The 22823-nt window shown below is 47.1% G+C and overlaps 1 protein-coding gene across 1 annotated transcript in view; it reads left to right on the forward strand.

The window, feature by feature from the left end:
* Nucleotides 1–229: 229 nt before the first annotated feature.
* Nucleotides 230–22823, forward strand: part of LOC119172805 (beta-mannosidase-like) — a 54939-nt gene continuing 32345 nt past the window's right edge. The window contains exons 1-8 of the mRNA XM_075893135.1: nucleotides 230–371; nucleotides 3464–3610; nucleotides 4632–4780; nucleotides 5482–5687; nucleotides 14201–14271; nucleotides 15217–15413; nucleotides 16022–16181; nucleotides 17913–18217. Coding sequence (XP_075749250.1) covers nucleotides 251–371; nucleotides 3464–3610; nucleotides 4632–4780; nucleotides 5482–5687; nucleotides 14201–14271; nucleotides 15217–15413; nucleotides 16022–16181; nucleotides 17913–18217 — 1356 coding nt within the window. The 5' untranslated portion in view covers nucleotides 230–250. The remainder of the gene's footprint in view (nucleotides 372–3463; nucleotides 3611–4631; nucleotides 4781–5481; nucleotides 5688–14200; nucleotides 14272–15216; nucleotides 15414–16021; nucleotides 16182–17912; nucleotides 18218–22823) is intronic.

Raw genomic sequence — 22823 nt, forward strand, 5'->3', positions numbered from 1 at the left:
CACTTAAAAAAGAATGCCTACTACGTACACTATTACGTATTATTGCTATTTCATTTTTTATTTTTAAAATCAACTAAGATTCTTCAATTAACATTTAAAATTTTCAACTTCCTATTCTTGACCAATATTAAGGAATGGGCCAGTGCCGTGCCGTAGATTGAAGGAAAAACAAACAAACAAACAAACATTTTCCCCCGATGGAATACAAGAAGAAGAACAAGAAGAAGAACAAGAAGAAGACTGTCCGGCCATGGGACCCCGGCGTCCAGCACAGCTGCTGGGGCTTGCCACGTTTCTGGCGGCGTGCGCCAATGCTCTGTGCATCGTGCTGCCCCTCAACGGAGACTGGAAGGTCTACAACCGAAATAAATGTACGTACTCACTAATAGACAGAACGAATCGGGTGTACTCTCACCTACAAACGCCGGGTCATCACGGTACGCGCTCAGTCACTTTCTCCCTGCCCAAATAAGGTAGAGAGAACTTCAGTGTATGATGGAAGCTTGAAGATGCGAAAAATTCTTAAGAACACGGTGTGTCGCTGGAGTCATTGTGTGGACAGACGGTCTTGTCTTTTCCAAGGCAGTTAGATGCCTTGAAGAGAAGACAAGAGGAAGCAAGTGCCAGCTCCAGTGGCCCCCCGTGTTCGGAAATTTATCACGTTTTTTTCTGCCGGCTCTGCATTCTAAAAATAGTTCGTATGCGTACCATTTCCGAAGTTTTTCGGAAGTCTCTTTGTACAATAAAAATAACCATCTGAATATCATGCCTTTTGTCGCCTTTAATACCGTGCTCTCCGTATATTTGAGTCTCCATTGCTATGCCATGCTATCTGCGTGAAATACGAAGACTGATGGGAACGCGATCACTGCCGACATTTCGAGATAGCGATTATTACTGTTGGATGGAGAGACTCCCCGAAATGTGCAACTCATTTGGGAGTAAGGATGCCGTTTAAGGTGTGCCAAGTCACAAATATTATAACGCCAGGGGTCGTGAAAATACTCCCAAGCAGTCTACACACGCACAGACCAAATCTGTGCTCTAAACTTGCCATGACTAAATAGCGGCATAGTTACCGAGTCCTGTTCAAAAAAAAATCACATCGCAGCTCCATGGGCAGAGTTTTGCAACCTATGTACAAAAAAATTGGCAGATCCCACGCACAGAGGGAATCGATCATATGCGAAGCACGAATGAGGAAGGTTGATATATGTCACTCTAAAATCAGCACAATATTACGAGGTGGAGGCAAATGATGCTGTACATGATAACATGATAATCATGGGTTACGTGCCATGATTATCATGTTTGGATGTGTTGTTTACCTTCGTCATCTATTCACGTCACGCGACACCAGATTTAGTATTTGTGGAGCTAGTGAAACGGCTGCGAGCATGCAATGAGCGTGGTATGTTGTCATTTTCTTCAATGACAGGCTTGTCAGCATTATCATGTGTTTCACCAGTCATATACTTTCGTCATCCATTGGCGTCACGTAACACCAAATTTGGTATATGTGGAGTTTGCAAAACGGCCGCGAACGCATCATGAAGGGCCCAATATACTGCTATGTAGCGCTGACGCGCGCGCACTCTGAACACATTAACGCTACGTTAGCAAAACGTGAGCCCTCTATAGTCCGACGCCAGGCGCGATAGGAGCGACCAGCGTCCGTCGGCGCGGCCCGATGCCAACGGGCGCGAAATGCGACGTGCTCCATTTCGCGACGATGCGTTACCCATACAGCACTGCGTCTCCCTCTTTTCGTGACGGAGGGACGCTGAAACACGCATGCGTCAAAGCAACACAGCGCGGCGCGCGCCTGCGAGTATATGGCAAGACCGGTGCCTGGCGTGGCAACGCCGGCGTAACGCGACAAAATGAACACCAGTCAGCACGCGCACCGCGTCATGTCGAAATGTATTGGCGCGTTCACTGTGGTATGTAGTCATGTTCTCACATGGCACGCATCTCATGATTATCACGTTTGCACCAGTCACTTGTATACCTTCGTCATTCATTGACGTCACGTAATACAATATTTGACATGTGTGAAGCTAGCGAAATGGCCGCGAGCGAATCGTGAGTGTGACATGTAGTCATGTTGTTACATGACACGCATGTCATGATTATCTTGTTAGGGTCAGTCGCTTGTGTTCAACATGCAATCATGTTATGTCATACCATATTTGCAACATGCCATGTGAACGAAACCACCGCAAACGCTGCAGGACCATGAAATGTATATCATGACATTCATGACATGCGTGTCACGATTTTCATGTTATGACTAATGAGATTTTTTTCATACAGTCATGCTATGCCATAGCAAGTTAGGTATCAATGCCATTATTGAAACGGCCAGGAGAGCTAAAAGTTGTAGGTGGCTAGATAGATAGATAGATAGATAGATAGATAGATAGATAAATAGATAGATAGATAGATAGATAGATAGATAGATAGATAGATAGATAGATAGATACGCTCAAAGTCGCCAAAGTTCGCCAAGAAATGCTTCGCATTTAATAATACGTTATTCACAGAGAAGCATGATCACTGACTATAAGCTTGTTTTTTCGGCTCGAAACAATTATACGCTGGGCATGTTGGTAGTCAATCTTTTTCAAAATGAGCGCGACCAAATGGATGAACTTGGGACTGGACGAACGGTGCAGCCTTCGGTGATTCCTATTTTTGTTCTTGTTGGTTACAGAGTTCTTGCATACATAAAGATCTAGGTTCGACTTTGAAGCCACGTGAATGACGAAGAAAGACATGTGCGATATTTTCGCGATATTTTATTCATTTGAGGTCCCATTTATATTGCAGCCTACGTCACACCAGCGTCATATGGTAATTCATAATCCGAACTTGAACATTTCAAACAGACGTGACTGTTTGGGAACATACCAACGTTCATTTCATTAAAGTTGTGTTCCTGTGGAGCAAGTATTAATTTCAATGCAATCCCCACCATTGACGGGACTCATTGTGGTAACTCTGTAGCCGTGGAGCTGCGCTGTTGAGCTTAAAGTAGCGTACTTGAACCTGACATGCTACCTTAAGCTGAAGAAAACGTGCGTGCAGTGAATTTTATTAGTGGCTACAAACGCTAAAGATCTTCAGTGGTTCAAAGTTATGCATGCAGGAGTCCTCCACTGCGACATGTATCATAATCAGATATTACTTTCAATACGCGAACTTCCGTGAATCTCTCAACTGTCGATTAGACAAGTATAAAAGATGGAGTGGTGTTGACAGGTGGTATGAGGTTCGGTAAGATCCAGACGAGTGATAAGTTTCATACTCCTTAAGGAAACCAAACCTGCAACACGACTCACCAGAGTTCACGGCAACGGTTCCAAGAGAAACTTTCTCGTGAATCTCGATTCTGTCGCACGTCGTTGTTGGAGCATTGAACCTCACTCTCACGTACATACATCTCACATGCCCCTCGCAGCCTACCACTTCACTGGTGTGGTCCCTGGCAACGTGTACACAGACCTGATGCGCGCCAAGCTCATTGAGGAAGCCTACTACCGCGACAATGACGAGCGCTTCGCCTGGGTTGGCCACGACAACTGGACCTACACGAGGGATTTCCACTGTGCGTATTCGTTCCTCGCCCTGAGGTCATCTCTTAAGCTGGAATAGCCGTTTGCGTAAGCAGGAGACGGGGGAGGCCCCCTTAACAATATAAAGTGAGTGGAAACTCTGAGAAAAAGGAGGAGAACAGGAATGGAGAAAAAAAAATAGAAAAAGTGAAACAGAGAATCAAGATAGGGGTGATCATGAGAACACCCAAACGTAAGCGGCTAGATATATAGATAGATAAATACGCTCAGTCACCGAAGTTCGCTAAGTAATGCTTCGCATTGAAATAAAGAAACAAAGCAGGCCAAACCGATCCGCATTTCCTTCTATAGCTTGGTATCACAAGTGGAAACCTGCCTTGTTTTCTTTTTTTCCCTTTCTCGCCGAAAACCAGATATTGTCGGGAGACCTGTATTATTGCCCTTTAATCATTCATGCTATGTATGACGTATTGCTGTACACGTTATTTCTTTGCAGTTAAGCTTCGCCGAAAGCAGAGCATGTGAATACAATACGCACTGTATAACGAATGCTACTGTGGCAGTCTTTCTGTAAGGAACACAGGTACGAGTCATTTTCCCCGCGGTGATTCCGCGTACGTAAGATGTCTTTGTTTGCTCACAATGAGTGAGCCCAAAGCAGGGTTACTTATTCATGGTGTAGAGACAGAAACAACAAAAGGAGAGAGAAAGAGTCCTCGTGTGGCTGTACAGGCGCTCGGGTTCCATGCAAAGCTATTGATAACGCATAACGGACAGGTGCGACTAAAAGAGTAGCGGCAGGTAGACTACATGTTTTTTCTCTTTTTTTTTCTAAATAATGCCCCGCATTCTGTTGAAGAATGATGTTGTAATGGTCCCTGGATTAGACGTGCATGGTTAACGAAAGTTGATTGTCTCTGCTGCCGATGCCACTCTGGATAAGGAACCTCATGGTCTTTTTTTTTTCTTATTACCGCGAAGTTCATGTCACTGCCATCGGCACTACAATTACGTAACAAGTCAGTGATTTCGTGCGTCCTTGCACCGTGTCAGTGCAAGAGGGGCACACGCAGCACCGCCGAGTCCTTCTGGTCGCCCACGGCATCGACACCGTGGCCACTGTGTACGTGAACGATGTGGCCGTGGGAGAGACGGACAACATGTTTGTGCGCTACGTGTTCGACATCAAACCGCACATCAAGGTATGCGTGCTCGTAACATTCAGTTGCGCGCTGACAACGCAGCAAGGTGAAGGGGCAGGCGTGAACTGGTGCCCAACTGAATTCGACGATCACTAGAAACTGGAACCCCCAGCTGTATCTACTTAAGACATGAATGAATGATTAGATAGATAGATAGATATACAGATAGATGGATAGATAGATAGACAGATAAATAGATAGATAGATAGATAGATAGATAAATAGACAGACAGACAGACAGACAGACAGACAGACAGACAGACAGATAGATAGATAGATAGATAGATAGATAGATAGATAGATAGATAGATAGATAGATAGATAGATAGATAGATAGATAGATAGATAGGTTTACATACATGGAAAAACAGGTGTGCCCTCACAGTCACGTGGAGCCTCCTTCAAAAGACAAGCTAAATATGCCATAACGTGTCATTATTTATTGACGAAATAAGTCGCAGAGGTCAACTTTTGTTTAAGTAAATCAAAACTAAATTGCTCATGGGCAGAATGCATGTGAAACTGAAAAAAAAGGAAAGTAATAGTATGTTTGGTGTTAACAGGAATGGAAAGAGGAGAAGGAGAGAGGTTATTCTGGCGAGCCGTAGCTAGGTACACTACTGAACCAACTGTGTCACCGGCGGGCAAATGTCGTACACCGTTACGTGGTGTGCGTCATCCGGCGCGTTCATTCCGCCCAGGTTGGCTACAACAACGTGAGCGTCGAGTTCACCTCGGCAGTGGCGCACGCTCGCGAACGTGCGCGCCTGTACGGCAAAGGTCATACGGTGCCGCCCGAGTGCCCGCCGCTGCGCCAGCGCGGCGAATGCAGCGTCAACCAGGTTCGCAAGGTGCAGGCCTCCTTCAGCTGGGAGATGGCACCGGCGTTCGCCACGCAGGGCATCTGGTGAGCGTGAAGTCATTGCGACTGACGTTATCTGATAAGAAAAAAAAATTCTTTTTCAAGGCTTGAAAAAGAAAAGTGCGTATGCTGAAACGTCTGCTCCAGCATCCAGCCCATGTTTTCGAATTTCTCATGGTTAGCTTCCATCTTGCATTTCTTACCTTTCTTTTGGATGTAATCTGATGAGGCGGTATCTGCCTCAAGAGCGTTTCTTACCAGGTGAGCTTACAGGTATTGCTTAAAAGGGGCCTGCAACACTTTTTGAGCATGGTCAGAAAACGCTGCCGATCCCGACAACATGCGAGCCAATTATTATAGCACAACATGCGGCTTGGAATTAACAATAAATTATCAGTCAGCTTAAAATTAGCTTATCTTCTCTCGACAAATCACGTGATATGCCCGAAAATTACGTCAAAGACTCAGCCATCAGCTGATTTGAACATGGCACGCTCGCTCGTTACAGAGATCGCCACGGGAGGCCGCTACTTGTCCACGCGTGCCCACGTGATCACACTGACAAAGCCGCGCATTCAAAGAAAGAAGAAGAAAAAGTGCTCGAGGTCACGAGGCGCGGGTCACGCGGGGGATGTATTTTCTTTGCCCCTGCCACCATTCCCTGCTTAGCTTCCAGTGCTTTCGTCAGGACGAGAGAAGAGAGAATGCAATTGCATCATGCGACAAATATTTGTAACTCCGCTCGCACTGGACGGATTCTTAAAATTTTTGCGGCGTTGAATTCGTGAAGCAATAAGCTCTTCCAGTGAATTCATTCCATGGTTACTCAAAAAGTGTTTCAGGGTCCCTTTTTAGGCCAATGCAGGAGGCTGCTTTGCCCTAAAGAAAACAAATGACAGTATAGTGTATGTTTGTGTGCTGTTACATGAGAAGTAAATTATTGAATATCTTGTCCACACTATGATACCAGTTCGTTCTATAATAGTGCACTAGATGATATAGCGTAGCCGATCGTTTTGCAGGAGAAAACAGGAGCGGGAGGGTTCAACCATTCTTTATATTATGGGGAGAGGAGAGTTCAACCCTCCCCCTTTTGACCCAATCTGGACCCCCCCCCCCATGACTACCCCCGTGTAAGAGGAAAATCTGGCGCTAATGTTTATGGGGAATGCAGGGCATGGCCCCTCAGCCAGCATGTAAATGATTACCTTCACTTTTAACGCGAAAGCGTTGTATGCCGGGGTCCACCACGACTCCACAGACGTATTTCCGTTATGGATATGGCGTAGTAAAATGTGTACTGACTGCAAACAAAAAAACAAGAGGCCTCGAGTCAGCGACATCTCTCTCTGCGTGCGACACTAACAACTCAGCCACAGAGGGCACTTCCCCAACAAGACAACGCCAAGCTCTTATATACGCTATGTACCACTGGCAGTCGTCCGAGTTCAGCATCTTGAGCGTTTTCGTCATCGCTAGCGCGATGGCACGAAGGGCACGGAGGAAGGAAAGCTCCGTGACGAAGGGAGTGCGTTGGGCGTGCACGCTCTCAAGGTCGTCGGGCCACGCCACCCCGTGCGTCGCTATATACGCACGCTTCCACATGGCGTGGTCAAGGTGCGTGTAGATGTTCTTTAGCGTGGCGGATCCCTCGCGCACGTGCTTATCTCGGGATTCGGGCATGTACTTTACACCTCTCGCGCTTCTGCCGCAAGTTTGCTTTGAAGTTATAGTAGTTGAAGGGAGCACGAACGTCACTTTGCTCGCTGCTGCAGCCTCGTTTGCAAAAGGAGCGCACTGCTCACACAGTAAGAAGATAGAATTGTGACAGCTGTTCGCGCAAGTGTTGTGTGTACCTGTGGGCTCATTGCGTGCGTTTTTATTTCTGCGTGAGCGGCGTGCTTTAAGCGTTGAGCAGTGACAGTTGTTTTCCGCGCTCGTCCTGCGCATGCTACTTTCTTGCATGTTTCCTGCTTGTGGTGTGCCCTGCAAGCTTCTAGCTGCTTGCCGGTCGCCACCCGACATTGAAATGTGTTGCTGTGACGTCCATTTTTTCGTCTTTGCGGTGGAATAATGCACAATCAACACTCAACTACCTCTACGAGGACACGTGTCAATTTCGATTTATACCGATTCCTAAAGAGGGGGTGTCGTAACGGACTAGCCGGGAGGCAGAAACTTCCCTTAAAGGACGACGAGAGAGAGCCAAGCTGTCTTTTCAGTATAAATGCGTGACGAAGACTAGCTTATTTTACTATGTACAGCACTCTCGTACAGAGGGGAAAGAAAAGTAAACTGAAACATTCAGAGGAACACACGCATACACAATCAAAAAGAATTTTCTCTGCACCCCGCACGTGCAAACGTTTTGAGCAACAGATGAAGGTTGGACGTAACACTGTCCCTGTAAATTTGTCTTTCTTCCATGGGTGGTCCCGTAGGTCGTAAAGGTGCGCTGACGTCAAGGACGCTTTCTCTACGGTTCGCCGAGTAAACCACTCGTTGTCGCCATTGTCGCACTTTTGAAACGCGTCCTCCCTAAGTTGCCCCTTTCCTGCCTTTTCGCTGCGGGTCATTCAAGTAACGTTCCTCTGAAGTGGTGGTTGGTTTCCATTCTGCTACAAATACCACGAAGGGATTAGCCACGTTTCTTTAGGACACTGTGTTACCAGCCGTCGCATTGTCGCGCGACAAGGTACAGCTAAACTTCGGCAGTGCCACTTCACTACCTTGGCTGTAGGAAAACCGTAAAATTATAGTTTAGTCTGCGAACACCAGTCCGGGCAAGAAATAGAAACAGTATGTGCGGGCAATGAATTTCGCGTTCAGGTATCAGTTCCACCTATATTAACAAAGGAAACTGCAGCGATCATTCATCCTCTATAGACATGATTGGTAATATATGGATTTGCCTAGTCTTCGTGCTTACGTCTATGAATGCACTATATCGGTCTTGCTTAGTGGTGTGTTTTGGCGTTTGTTTCGAATAAAAGAATGTATCCTGTGAACCTCGCGAGCAGGTTTGAACTGGCGTTTCTGCGACGTCATGCGACGTCATCTAGCTTTAACTCCGGACTACGGGACTTGCGTCGTTCACGTTGACGCCACAGCACACGTCTATGGTCACATTTCTCGTTTGACGAGGCAATCTAGGCTTTTGTCTTGAAACATAACGCTTCACTCGAGCAAAAATAATAAATATGGTACCAATTTTTCAGAAGTGTTTACCCTAATTGTTATTTATTCTTATTTATAATAAGTATATGATTGCCATTTTGGTTTATGACGTGCAATGATGTCCTCCGTATTATATACAGCGCCTTCCCTAACCAACTTGATCCCATGCATATCTATTTTTTATTCTCATCGTGGTTTTTTGAACAACTTGCATGGTCTTATACTCCGCGTGTATATGCAGTCCTAATCCACTTCGCGAAAACTTGATATTCGCTGTGATATTAGAACGATGTGCGACGTACTACACTGAAATAAAGGCAACCATCTTTCATACCACGCGCTGTTCTTCTACTTTCTTGCAAGCAGAACCGTTCCACGTGTAGCCACTGTCTTACGCGCACAGCGCCACAATGTCGAACATTCTCGATTCTCTTACGTTGTTCTGAAAAGCTTGAGCATGCAACGCAAGCGGTGGAGTTTATTCTGTAGCTAACGCGGCAACAACCACTAAGCCTGAAAATTCGGATGCCAAATGTATCCCTAGCGCCTTAGCGCTGACTAAATTATTCGATGGCGGTTTCCGCCGGTATACTTGCACTCAAAGGTGTCGTTTTTTTTTGGGGGGGGGGGAGGGGGGGAGGGGCGTGAGTTTTCCTAACGCGTACTTTGATCTTTACTGGCTAGGATTGCTTTATTCACCGTAACAGCCACGTTGCAATAAATCGAACATGAACAACAAAGGAAACGGTTTATTCGACCAGTACACACGAAGAGAGAGATAGAGGCGATTGTATACTGAACTATTCGATTAATTAGAGTGTGCGTTCAGAAAAACGTGTTTAACGGTTTAGAGTACTGGGTACTCTAGTATGGGAGGACATGAAGCCGCCCCAACCCAGCCATGAACGAAAAACTCTAGTATTGGAGGACATGAAGCCGCCCCAACACAGCCATGAACGAAAAACTCAGACAATTTAGATTTAGAGTGCGTTCAGCAAAAGTGGTGAACGATTCTTGGTACTCTTCTATGAGAGAGCATAAAGCCATCCCGTAGGCTTAAACAAAAGCATTTCTCATTTGAATCGCAGATTTAAAGTGTGTTTAGAAAAAGTGGTTAACAATTTAGAATACTCTGTACTCTACTATGGGAGGTCTGAAAGCCATCCCTTGGGCCTCAGATGAGGCTGCATTAACAATATCTTCCTGTGTGTGTTAAGAAAAAGTGGTTGACGATTTAGAGTACTTGATACTCGAATATGGGAGAGCCGAAAGCCGTCCCTTGGGCCTCACACTTGATGAGGACCTATTGCAATTTTTTATCTGCCTCACACGTGTTTAGAAAAAGAGTTGTACTTTGTACTCTACTATGGGAAGCATAGAGCTGTCTCATTACTCTATGGTCGTCCCATGGGCCTCAGACATTTGATGAGTGTGAAACATAGGTAGCTTTGCACACTGTGCAGCCGACATCGTGTTTAGAAAAAAGGTGTTGACGATTTAGAATACGCACTACTCTACTATGGGAGAGCATAGAGCCGTCCCGTGGGCCTCAAACCAGTCCGCCACATACGCCCAGCGATTTTCTTGTTAACACAGTGATTTTGCTACCTTACTAGTGACGGTGGGCAAGTGTACGCATGAATCATGTCATCTCAACCTCCTCACATGCTGCGGTGTTTTAACTGCAGTAGTCTTCGCTTGTGCAGGTACCCAAGGCCGCGTGCTCAATTGTCTGTCATTATATGGCTTTATTTTGATACAGCAAAATAACCTTTGAGTGAAATTTTGATATTCTAATAAAATTTTCCTTTTTTATGGCAACCAAGAGCACTTCATTTTGGAGTTTAAAATAGCGAGCTCATTGTATATCTTGGATAGATAAAAAATTACAGCATATCTACGGAGTGAATGATGATGAGTGGGGCGAAGCGTCCATCAGTCCGTCCGCACATCCCTCCGTCCATTCGTTCTTGCTTCCGTCCGTCCATCCGTGCGTCCGTCCATGTCTCCATCTGTGCGCCCATACATGCGTCCGTCTGTCCACCCCTGCGTCCATCCGCGCATCCGTCCATCCAACCGTCCGTGCATCCATCCGCCCGTCTGTGCGACCGTCCATCCGTCCGTCCATTCATCTGTCTCTCTGTCCATCCATCCGTCCGCTCGTGCAACTATCAATCCATCTGTTTCTATATCTGTTCATCCGTCCATCTAGTGGGCACTCCACAAGTACAACCATCTCGCATCTTTTTATCATGACATTTCCCAGGACTAAACGAGCAGTGGCTACCTGCTACTACTACGACTACTGCTATTACTATTTCTAATACTACTACTACTACATACATGCATCGCGGACACACGACCCACGGCTTAATGAGCTTCGCCCCTAAATAGAAGCAGCAGCAGTGCGCACGGGGATGACCTGGTTGAAACAGGACGCGGGTGCTGGAAGAACGGTTTGAAGCAAAACTCGGTATAGCGTTTACTCGAGTCACTGTACGGCAAGAGGGAAAATTCGTGCATCAACGTTTATAGTCACCTGCCTCTTTCTTCGAGACTATTCACGTCAGCTGATTATCGACATAGACTTCCTTCGGGAATACGGTGCCATCATAAATCCCCGTGAGTGCATCGTGACTTTCTCGACTCAAGGTGCAACAGATCAAGACGCTGATAACTGCCGTAGACCTGCGCTGCGTATTGCTGACGACAGTGTGACGCTGCTGTTTCAAGCGGCTGTTTCCATCGAAGCCACTTGTGAAGACCTCCGATACGGTGACGTGGTGGCCGAAAACAACCTATCACTTCTGCTGCTTCAAGGTGTATGTGCCGTCCGAAGTGTTGTGGCGTTTCCGTGATGGACAGTCACAGATACTAGTTTCGAGCTTCAACTAAGAACACCGGCATCTTTTCCGCGGAACCACCATAGCTTATGGAGACACTGTTGCCGACGTCACGGAGGGCTTTGCATCTGAGGAAACGCATGAGGATGAGAAATTTCTAGGCCGCATCGACATTGATTCGACGCTGTTAAGCGAGAGGAAGGCTGCACTTCATGACATTTTAAGGGAGTTTCAATCTTGCTTCGCCTCTTCTTCAAAAGTCCGTCAAACACACCTTACGAAGCATCGCATCATTACCGACGATGATGACAGAACAAGATGCAGAACAAGATGCAGCGTTCACAGAGCTACGACAGAGAATGCAAACAGCCCCTGTTATTGCCTATTTAGAAGAGGATGCTGCAACAGAAATTCGCACTGATGCCAGCAACGTTGGACTTGGCACTGTCCTTGTACAACGACATGGTGGCGTTGAGCATGTAATAGATTACGCCAGTCGTACTCTTTCTCGAGCCGAGACCTACTATTCTACATCAGAAAAAGAATGCCTTGAAGTCGTGTGAGGGACGACCAAACTTCAGCCTTACCTCTACGGTCGTCCTTTCAAAGTGGTGACTGACCACCACTCGCTCCACTGGCTGGTCAATCTAAGAGATATATCTGGCCGTCTCACTCCGTGGCGTTTGCGTTTGCAGGGGTTCGACATTGCGATTGCGTGCAGGTCAGGGGGTGAAGATGGCTTTCTTGGAGCAGTTAGCGATTCCGAATTCATGTCAAGACAGCGGGCAGACGAAGAATTACGCCCAGTTATTGATTCCCTGGAAGGCTGGAACTCTAAGGTCCCTCAACACATTGCTCGTGAGCTGTCCTCTTTTTGTCTAAGAAGAGGCATTCTTTACAAGAAAAAGGCTCGTGGTAGTGATAAAACCTCCCTACCGACATGAGTGATGACATCCTCCTTGCGTGCCACGACGAACCCACGTCAGGACATTTGGGCTAGAGTGCCAGCGCTGGAAGACTCCACCTGGGAGACCAGCGAGCCTGCTCCAGCCGATCGCACCTCTGCGGGCACCATTTGACCTCTAGGGAATGGACCTTCTCAGACCCTTCCCTTTGTCGTCCTCCGAGAACAAATTGTTTATAGTTGCGGCAGATTATCTTACTCGTTAAGCTGAAGCAAAAGCGTTACCTTGTTGCACGGCCTCTGAAGTGACGAAGTTCTTAGTGCTCCAAATCATCCTACGGCATGGTACCCCGTCATGCGTGATTACGGACAGTGTGACGTCTTTTACAACGCGAATGATGGAGGACATTTTTAAATTGAGCTGCACAAGTCATCAAAAACGACGGCTTATTACCCGCAATCCAATGGACTGACAGCGAGGCTTAACAAGACCATAGCAGACATGCTGTCAATGTACGTGGACGTACTACACATAACCTGGGACGAGATTCTGCCATACATCACGTTTGCATACAATACGAGAACGCAAGAAAAAACGTGATTTCCGCCTTGTTAGCGGACGCAACGTGCGAACCAAGCTCGATGCTATGCTTCTGTGCAACCACAGCGATGAACTTGCTCCAGACGCTGAGCAATACACTCAGTACGCCGAAGAAGCTCGTCAGCTAGCTCGCATAAATGCCAGTCACCAACGAAATGCAGACGCATGGCGTCACAACCTCCGCCCTCGAAACGTCACATACCACCCTGGGGACCAAGTGTGGGTGTGGATCCTTGTACGGTAACCAGGCTCATCCGAAAAACTCCTAAGCCGTTGTTTTGGACCATACAAGTTTCTTAGACGTGTCACAAACCTTACCTACGAGGTATTTCCAGATGGCGCAATGTCTTCTCGTCGACAGCTTCGGCCCAAAATAGAGCATGTCGCTCAGCTGAAGCCCTACTTCACACAGTAGCCCTTGTCGTTCGACGTGTTACAACAGGCCGTGACTTTGCGTTGGTGCTGCTATTTGCATTCACCTGAGAGTTTATGCTTTTTCTTTTTGCTCTTGGTGCAAGTGTTGGCGAAACTTACTTATTTGCGCTGCGAGTACTGACGTTGTTTCTCTTTTGCTTCCCTAGATCTGCGTGTGTATGCCTGCACTTTTTTTTCTTTCTTTACGAGCATCGAGTCGATGCTTTCAAAGGCGGTAGTGGGGGGGGGGGGGGGGACTAGTGCCATATGGTCTGCTTGGGTGAGATCCATGAGTGAAAGAGGACAAAGACGATCTATCTAAGCTGCTGCTTGGCTAGTCAACTCAACGAGCCTACTAAACTTAAATCAAGTTTTTCGTCAGAAACGTGACACTATTGTTCTATTTACTTTTCCTTCACTTCCCCTCTCTTCTTTTTTCTCTCGTCTAACGCGTTGCTACGCGACGTACGATGACTTCATCGCTCGGTGGGGTTTTCCGCAAACACTCAACAGCGTAAATTCAGCTTTGAAGAGCTTCGCTATTAAAACAGGCTTTACTGTAATTTGTATGGTGTGTTCAGACTGAGTGCACATGTTTTTCTCGGAATTTTTCTTGCAGGAAAGACATCGGAATTGAGATGTATGATGGCCTCATCATACGCGACATTGTGGTCAGGACTCGGCGTCTGGGTGAGTGCATGGTGCAAGGTCACCCGGAAATATTGCTAAACTTATTGGACCTGGTGTGTTTTGCCAAATCCAAAATTTGGTTTAACTCTGTCGTCTCTTCGAGGAATAAGGAAGGGGGAAGCCAGTGTGATTTCCGTTAACCACGAGAAGGAGTGCATAAACTATGCCTAACATCTAGACTGCCTTGTTAAGCGGAAGAAGTCAATTACGTACGTCTCTGTGGTGGCAAACATCGCCTTCCTATAGCTAGCGCTTCGAGCATAACTGCAAGTTTTTTTTATTATTGGGTTCAAATATAAATACCCTTGAAATAAAGGAAAACTGTGGAAGCTGTTCTTAAACATGCTTACCATGTAGTTTTTTGTTCTTTTAATTAAGCGTAATTAGCTCACAGTCGCAAATAAACTTCGCGGATCGGCATTTTTTTTTTACTGTCTATTTATCAATGTTATTTGTTCAGAAAACCTACGTCTGCCGAAACCGAATTTGTCGTATCTTAAGCAGTCGCAAACTTTAAAAGCCATTCACCAGGTTTAAATGTAAATTTTATGGATATGCTCGATGTCACAAGCCGCCGTTAGTCGTGCTTTACCGCAATATGTTCAGTTCAATTTGACTGGTTATTAAACTGATAAAAATTATATTTTGCATGTCGGTAAATGAGTCTTACAACCGTAGTACTGGCACAAATGTGGAGAGAATGTAGCCGTGGTTATCTAGTGCAAGGAAGTTTGAGGAAAACAATTTCCTCCACAGTTCGCGTGAGCCGTACCAGCGCGTCAAATCTTGGGGACCATAGAAAAACGCAAGAATGTCACAGGCTCCGGGGATTCCACGCCCCAGCGGCCATGCTATCGGCGTTCGCCGACCATTGGTGATAATGACTTGCGAAATGATGTGGACTGAACGGCCTTCTTTTACTATACGCATGCCGTACATTCACAGGCTCGCCAAACAATGGTGAAAAGCCGGACAGGTGGTCCCTGGACGTGGGCCTGTTCCTTGAAGTTGCATTTAGCGGAAAGCTGCAGCTTTTGCTCAGTTTGGTGCTGGACGATCGCCTGACCGTGAAGAAGAACATAACGGTTTCCGCGAACAACCAACTCGCCGCGCACTACCGATTCCGGCTACGGATACCGGAGGCAAGTTTCCTACGTGTTGTCCCCCATATCTGCACAGAACATTGTGCTTATGCATGAAGCCACGCTCACGCTCAAGCTATAAACTATATAGCTTATTACCTGCCACATCCTTCTTTTCTTCCGAAGTTCAGATTTAAACTTCGTTATTTAGTGAAGTAAACATTCATGCTGATTCGCAAGCACTATCCAGTCATAAAGCGTACGAAGCACGACAACTGTGCTTACAGAAATTGGAAAGCACGGAACCTTGTGTAATTTGCTTGCTGCTCGCAGGACAGAGCGTATATTTAGGCGACTTCTGTAGCCCGTATTTCTGAAAATGAAGCTTATCGTTCTTCGTATGAAATTACATTATTTACGACGAGCGACGCAAGCACAGAGCGTTAAGCCTAAACTGAAGTTAACGTGAGCAATCGAGCTTACAGATTTAATAGTAGCCAATCAGTGCGTATCAAGCTTCCAATGCCACCATTGTCCATCGTGTGACCAGTCACATTTTAGTCCTATTTATGAAGGAAACAAACAAAGAAAGAAAGAAAGAATGAATGAATGAATGAATGAATGAAATATTTGTGTATAGGCGCATCTTGAACGCTGAACAATTGCAGAGTCTGCCCATTGAGCCGTGGTGGCCCAATGGCTATGGAGGACACCGGTTGTACGCGCTGTCCGTCTCCTTGTCTCTGGGCAAGGACACGGCCACCATCACGAGGAGCGTAGGGTTTCGTACAGTGGAGCTCATACAGGAGCCGCTCGTCAATAGTACGGGTAAGTGGATAACGAGCCGTGAAGCGTCAACTACGCATTTTCGACGTCATGATGCAATTGTGTGGCGGTTATCGATTAGATAATTAGGTGTTACGATTATGACAATGACGGCAATGGTAATCGCTGCCGATTTGCTGTAGTCGTACGCTGTAGGTAATAGGTATAGCACTCCAAGCAAGGAGCGCATGTGCGGCCTAAGCTGAAACTGTTGTGAGATCCATTCGATTGCGAAGGATGGGAGAATTAGTCTGAGTGTTATTGGTGCGACTCACTCTTGAAACTTAGAATAACAACGCTCATCTAGTTGGTGGGGAGCCATGCTCATAGACAAGGAGTGCAGGCACAAGAGAGAAGTTTCTGCCTTGTGTCCTTGTTTGGACGCTTGGTTTTATAAAATCAAATTACTCGGGAGGGTCGAAGCTCTAGAGTAATGAAAAAAGCAGCTATGTTATTTCTTTGCTTCCTTATTTTCGTCATAGCGCCTGCAGTTTACGACATTACTGTGCAAAAAGTTGAGAAGAGGAGAGGTAAATATAACACTGTAAAGCATACTGGGTCATAACAAGCATAGAACACATCAAGTAGAAAAGTATGAAAACAGCAGCGACTAATAACATCATTCTGTGAATCTTGCGTAAATATTTAGAGCAAGTGAACATGCAATAAGGTTACTGGTAGAACAATGTATTGAACATAATGAACACTTAGTCACAAACGCAGACTTGAAGTTTTGAAACGGAGAAGGGAACAATTAATTACACAAAACAGTTACCACCGGGAACAGCACGGATTATTAGTAGGAAATTTACAAGATTGGTCTAATTAGTGCAAAAAAAAAACAATGCTGTTGGGAGTTGTTATTGCAATGTAATGATGTACTGATTCTATCAATTCCATTTCCGCATTGTTTATGGAACACATATTGGTGGTTCCCTTTAGAAGCATACCGCAGAAGCCTTATTCGGAAATCTAATCTGTGGGGCACATTCTTGCCGGAGCTCTTCCAGAAGCCAATAGTCAAACCTATGGCGACGCAGAGTCAGGAAATCCAAGCTTGGCCTGAAAAACGAACGCTTATGTTTTCAGTGTTTCCGCGGAAGTTATTCTCGCGGGGTCCTATTCCAGGACATGTCTATAATTCGGCCTCCCCTCATTGGCCGGAGCGCACCGCCTGTTTTTGCAGTCATTTTTCCGCAACGTCATTTTGACGCCACGCAGCTTTCACCACTTTCGACGCAAATCAGAAAGGCGGAATTCGTTTCGCCGCTACAAATGCTGTCCTCAGAGATCCGCTTTTAGACGCACATCTCATATACTCTATTCACGTTAGCCCTTGAGTCAGGTTTGACGAGGCCGCCCGCATGACGCCCCTGAAAAGTATGTACGCATTCACTGTATCGCTCCCCAGACATCTCAACTCGTTCATACGCACGTGTAGACTTGTCAAGTTTGTTACTCCACATTTCGCCCACTTATTTTCTCTTTACGCCGAGAAAGTGCTGGCGGGTTCGGTGCGCTGACGCGGTCAAGCGTGTCATGACAGCACAACTCACCGTTATTTCGCTTAACTGAACGCGCTCCGGCGAATAAGACATTCCCACGAATTGGACACCGCAAGGATATCTCCCAGGCCTACCGCTTGCCTTCGTTGCTCAGTTACTGTTTGGCATGAGGTTGAGCAAACAAACACCTAGGCTGAAGTGACTGCCATGCGCACCTATACGCTCTCAGGTGCGACTTTCTTCCTGCGCGTGAACGGCCTGCCGCTGTTCGCCAAGGGCAGCGCGTGGCTGCCGGCCGACGCATTCCAGGACCGCGTGACCAGCGAGCGACTGGAGGCCCTGCTAGACGCCGCCGTGGCGGCGCACATGAACCTCCTGCGCGTCTGGGGCGGCGGCCTGTACGAGTCGGACGTGTTCTACGAGATGGCCGACCGCAAGGGACTCATGATCTGGCAAGAGTTCGCCTTCGCCAGCGCCCTCTATCCCGCCACGCCGGCCTTCCTCGATTCCGTGGCCCTCGAGGCGCGGCAGCAGGTTGGTGCCTGTTCACGCTTTGGCGGCATTGACTTTCATGCAAAGATACCGATTTGAATTGTACTTGCAAGCTGTAGCACGTCATTCACCAGTGGAGTCACGACTCTATAAGTGTACTATATGCATACGAAATGGACGTCGATATACATTCACCGGGAGGGTACCTGGTTGGGTACCCAACCCACTTAGTTCAGTATACGTGCAACAATATCTGTTGTGGAGGTGCAACGTCTGTTATCCACTAGTTGTATACAATAACTGTGTCAGCTAGTTCCTTTTCCGCAATTGTGTATAAAAATGCACAACGAGGTCGGTTTACTTCATTTTTTTTTCTTTTCTATGCCTTTGTTGCACTGTCAGCCAGCAGTTCTCGTCACATCTAACTTATTTTTGACGGTAATTTTAACATGGCCCTGGCATCTATTTGGATTCTGTACCTCCTTTCGAGTTGCACAATCCAAGAGGCGCGAATAAGCAATAATAAAGGCGTGCTTACCATAGTTGTTGAAAACGAGCCAAATGGAGAGAAACATTACGATGGCATACACGGACTGTTCCTCTTGTGCTTGCGTGTAACTGTGAGGTAATTTGTAGTAAAAAGTTAAGAGTCCAGGAAAAATGACAGAAGAGGGCATCTCGCAACTCCAGCGGGTGAAACACAGTCGTATTTCTTTCGCTTTAAATTGCATACAAAATGCAGTACCAACCAGTACGCCAATCCATCTGGCTGCAAAGCCCTTTATCTGGGCATAAAAAGGTGCTCGTCAAGTTGCCAGAGGGCAATTTGGTCAGTGTTTTCGGACATACTGTTTGCCTTTAGTGTTCAACCTCTTTTAAAGGGATAAAATAAACGCCAGCGTTGCGCTGACTAAATTATAGAATTTTCTCGTTTTGCCCCGCCACAGTGGTCTAGTGGCTAAGGTACTCGGCTGCTGACTCGCAGGTCGCGGTATCGAATCCCGGCTGCAGCGGCTGCATTTCCGATGGAGGCGGAAATGTTGTAGGCCCGTGTGCTCAGATTTGGGTGCCTGTTAAAGAACCCCAGAAGGTTGAAATTTCTGGAGCCCTCCACAACGACGTCTCTCATAATCATATGGTGGTTTTAGGACTATAAACCCCACATATCGATCAATCAATTTTCTCGTTAGGTTTTTGTTTAGTCGAATAACGATAGGATGAGTTCCTCCACAAAATATAAAAGAGCCTGAAGGGGTGTGATAAAAAGGCGGAAAAGTGATAAGCTACGGTGGAAGCTTGCTGGGTAGTAGAAGCGTGGCGCTGGCCTGTCCAGGTTACCGGAAGTGAGTGCCGCCATGTTTGATAGACAGCTTCCGTTCTTTTAGTCATGTCCGCTGCCGGCCGCGAAACGCGGACTTAGGCAAACAACGCTAGTGACTGATATTGAAGTACGATAGGTTCCGAGGACAAAGCAAAGTCGCGAGTTTTATGCACAAGTGCACCGATAGCTCGTAGAAAAAAAAAAAGAATCTCAATCAAAGAAAAAAAATAGTTTATGTTCCGCGACAGCTATGTTCCAATATTGAGACCGTTTGAGCAGGTTGGCGTAAATACTTTTTTCTTTTTTTCACGTTTAGCCTTGACGGTGTGTCAACACCAAACAAGAAAAAGTTTGTTGAAAGTTTATAGAACTGGAAAGTATCAGCAAAACTTTCTCTCACGACGCCATACCCACTGCCGCCATAAACAACATTGATGAAAGAAGTTTTGAGAAACAACTGGTACCCAGCAATCACTCTACTAACAGAGTCGAAACGTGGTTCAAACCGAAATGCTTTGCTTTTCTGAAACGAACATCGCGTTGAAGGTCGACGTAATCATCGCATTGTTGCCTATCGGAGGTCTTAGCTATTTTCTATTATCATATTATCGCAAGAGGTGAGCTTTACGAATCTTGTATATGTATTTATCTCAGCCTATGTTTGACTTCTCATGACCTATTTACGTATATAAGGCTGACTGTTTATAGCGATAATTACTGATGATGATGATGATGATAATGTGTTGTTTTTCAAGGCTCAACGGCTATTTGATGGCCAAAGAGCACCAGGTCAATGGACAAGTGATGCGAGCAATGATTATCATAGGTGGCTGTAAAAAGGCCTTAAAATTTCTTGCCCTAACGCGGGTAAAAACATAAAGCATTAAAATCATGACATTGACGGTAATTATGTGCAATTAGAGTGAATGGCGAAACGTCGTGATATAGTAAACAATTGTGGTGATGTAGCCATCACGGTAGCGACCTCTCTTCACAGGTCGTGCTACGGAGCGCCTGGGTAAATGATGCTAAAAGTACGTACGTCTGTTAAAAATGCCAGCAATGATTTATGTGTGAAAAGGGGTTTTCTACAGATGAACATTGATGGGTGCAAGGGTATCTGTTGTCGGAAGGGTAGTAAAAAGTGCGTTAAACACGATAGCGTTAGAGACCTCGTGTCGCAGAAATTCCACCTTCCGTGTCGGCCCCGTTGGTTGTGAGCGAATTGTCTGTGCGTCTGTGACCAAAAATCAAGTTAGCGAGATCGCTGTGGGAGGCTGCTACTTGTCCACGCGTGTGCGCGCGATCACACTGAAAAAGCCGTGCACTCGAAGAAGAAAAAATTTGCACCGGATCTGCATGTTACACTGCATATGTCGTCGAAAGACCACAGTCTTGCGTCCGGAGGGAGTGAATAAAACATTTATTTGATGTTCTGCGCAAGGAAATTGGTGAGTGGTATTCTGGAGGCGCTGCGTTAGAGTGCCTCGAGCGTGCAGCGATGGCGAACGAGCGCATCGAGGCACGTTAGACACGAGCGCCATCTGCCAGTTATCTTCGAAAACGCGGGAAGGTGTGCGCACTTACGGAGAAAGATGCGGGCCATTCTTGGAGGTGATAAGGTGTAGAACACAAAGCCACGGACAGGTGCCACCACCGTGTCGTTTTAGCAAAGCGTTGGTAACACTTGCCTTTTTGAGCATCACGTCGCACTGTCAGCGCAGCGTTTTTAACGCTACGGTCTTTAGAATTACTTGTGTGTGCCTTGTCTAATATAAAGGCACACATACAAAACATCGACGTGTTGTTATGGTGCCTCAGATATGCGCAATGATTGCTTTTTTTATTTGACAATCGCACAAGTATCAACACTGAGTCTTGAGCAATATTGATGGGCGCTGCAGGTGGGGCCAGCCGTTTGAGGTATCGTTAAGGGCGAACAAACAGACAAGTGTACAGACAGACAGACAGACAGACAGACAGACAGACAGACAGACAGACAGACAGACAGACAGACAGACAGACAGGCAGGCAGGCAGGCAGGCAGGCACGCACGCAGGCAGGCGGGCAGGCAGGCGGGCAGGCAGGCGGACAGGCAGGCAGGCAGGCAGGCAGGCAGGCAGGCGGGCGTGCAGGTAGGCAGGCGGGCAGGCGGGCAGGCGGGCAGGTGGGCAGGTGGGCAGGCGGGCAGGCGGGCGGGCGGGCAGGCGGGTGGGCAGGCAGGCAGGCGGGCAAGCGGGCGGGCGGGCGGGCGGGCGGGCGGGCGGGCGGGCGGGCAGGCAGGCGGGCGGGCAGGCGGGCAGGCAGGCAGGCAGGCAGGCAGGCAGGCGGGCAGGCAGGCAGGCAGGCAGGCAGGCAGGCAGGCAGGCAGGCAGGCAGGCAGGCAGGCGGGCAGGCAGGCAGGCAGGCGGGCAGGCAGGCAGGCGGGTGGGCAGGCAGGCAGGCGGGCAGGCGTTGACCAAGCAAACAGAGAGAGACTAAAACATTTATTTGCGTAGGGCCTCTTTGGTCTTCGGATTCAAGCTGGACAGAGCTGCCTCCCACCCTACAGTGTTGTGCTGTGCTCTGGGTTGTAGAGGTGGATGGTGTGGGCATTCCCATACCATGTGGTACAGGGTGGCCGTTTTAGTGACGCAGAACCTGCACTGTGGTGCGTATGTGTCAGGATCTATCTTTGACAGTATGTATGGATTGGGGTTAGACAAGGTCTGCAGGCGACGCCAAGCTACCTGAGATTCTTTAGTGAGTTTTGGCCCCGGAGGTGGAAATTTCTGTCTTTCGAGTCTTTGATATTCTAGAATATCTGTGTATGTTGGGAATGGGTCCATACGCATAGCCGAGGGTGGGTGCGATATGCCGGGGTCGGAGGTCCGGAAGAGTATTTCTCGGGCCGAGGCATGGGCGAGCTCGTTGCCTCTAACTCCGCAGTGGCCGAGTATCCATATCAACTGTTTCCATTTGCCCTCTGAGCGTGAGGACGAGAGTTGTGTAAGAAGTGGATGTGCAATGGGGCCAATGTAACCTTTACAAAAATTTCAGTATTCCGCTTTTGAATCTGCTAGAACGAAGGTGGACCTTGGGTTTCGTAGGGCGAGGGTGATTCCTGCTTTTTCAATACTAGTTGTATCTCTGTCCGGGGCTGATATACAATCAACCTGTTTTCCACAATGAAGACGCTTGCTGTATATTTGCCGTTCACTGGTCCAGCTGCATCGACAAAGAAGGCGCCCTCCGTATCTGAGTAGTTGTCGTGAACTTTTGCCCGGCCCCGCCGCGGTGGTCTAGTGGCTAATGTACTCGGCGGCTGATCCGCAGGTCGCGGGATCG

The sequence above is a fragment of the Rhipicephalus microplus genome, chromosome 4 (assembly GCF_043290135.1).
Source record: "Rhipicephalus microplus isolate Deutch F79 chromosome 4, USDA_Rmic, whole genome shotgun sequence".
Taxonomy (NCBI): Eukaryota; Metazoa; Arthropoda; class Arachnida; order Ixodida; family Ixodidae; genus Rhipicephalus; species Rhipicephalus microplus.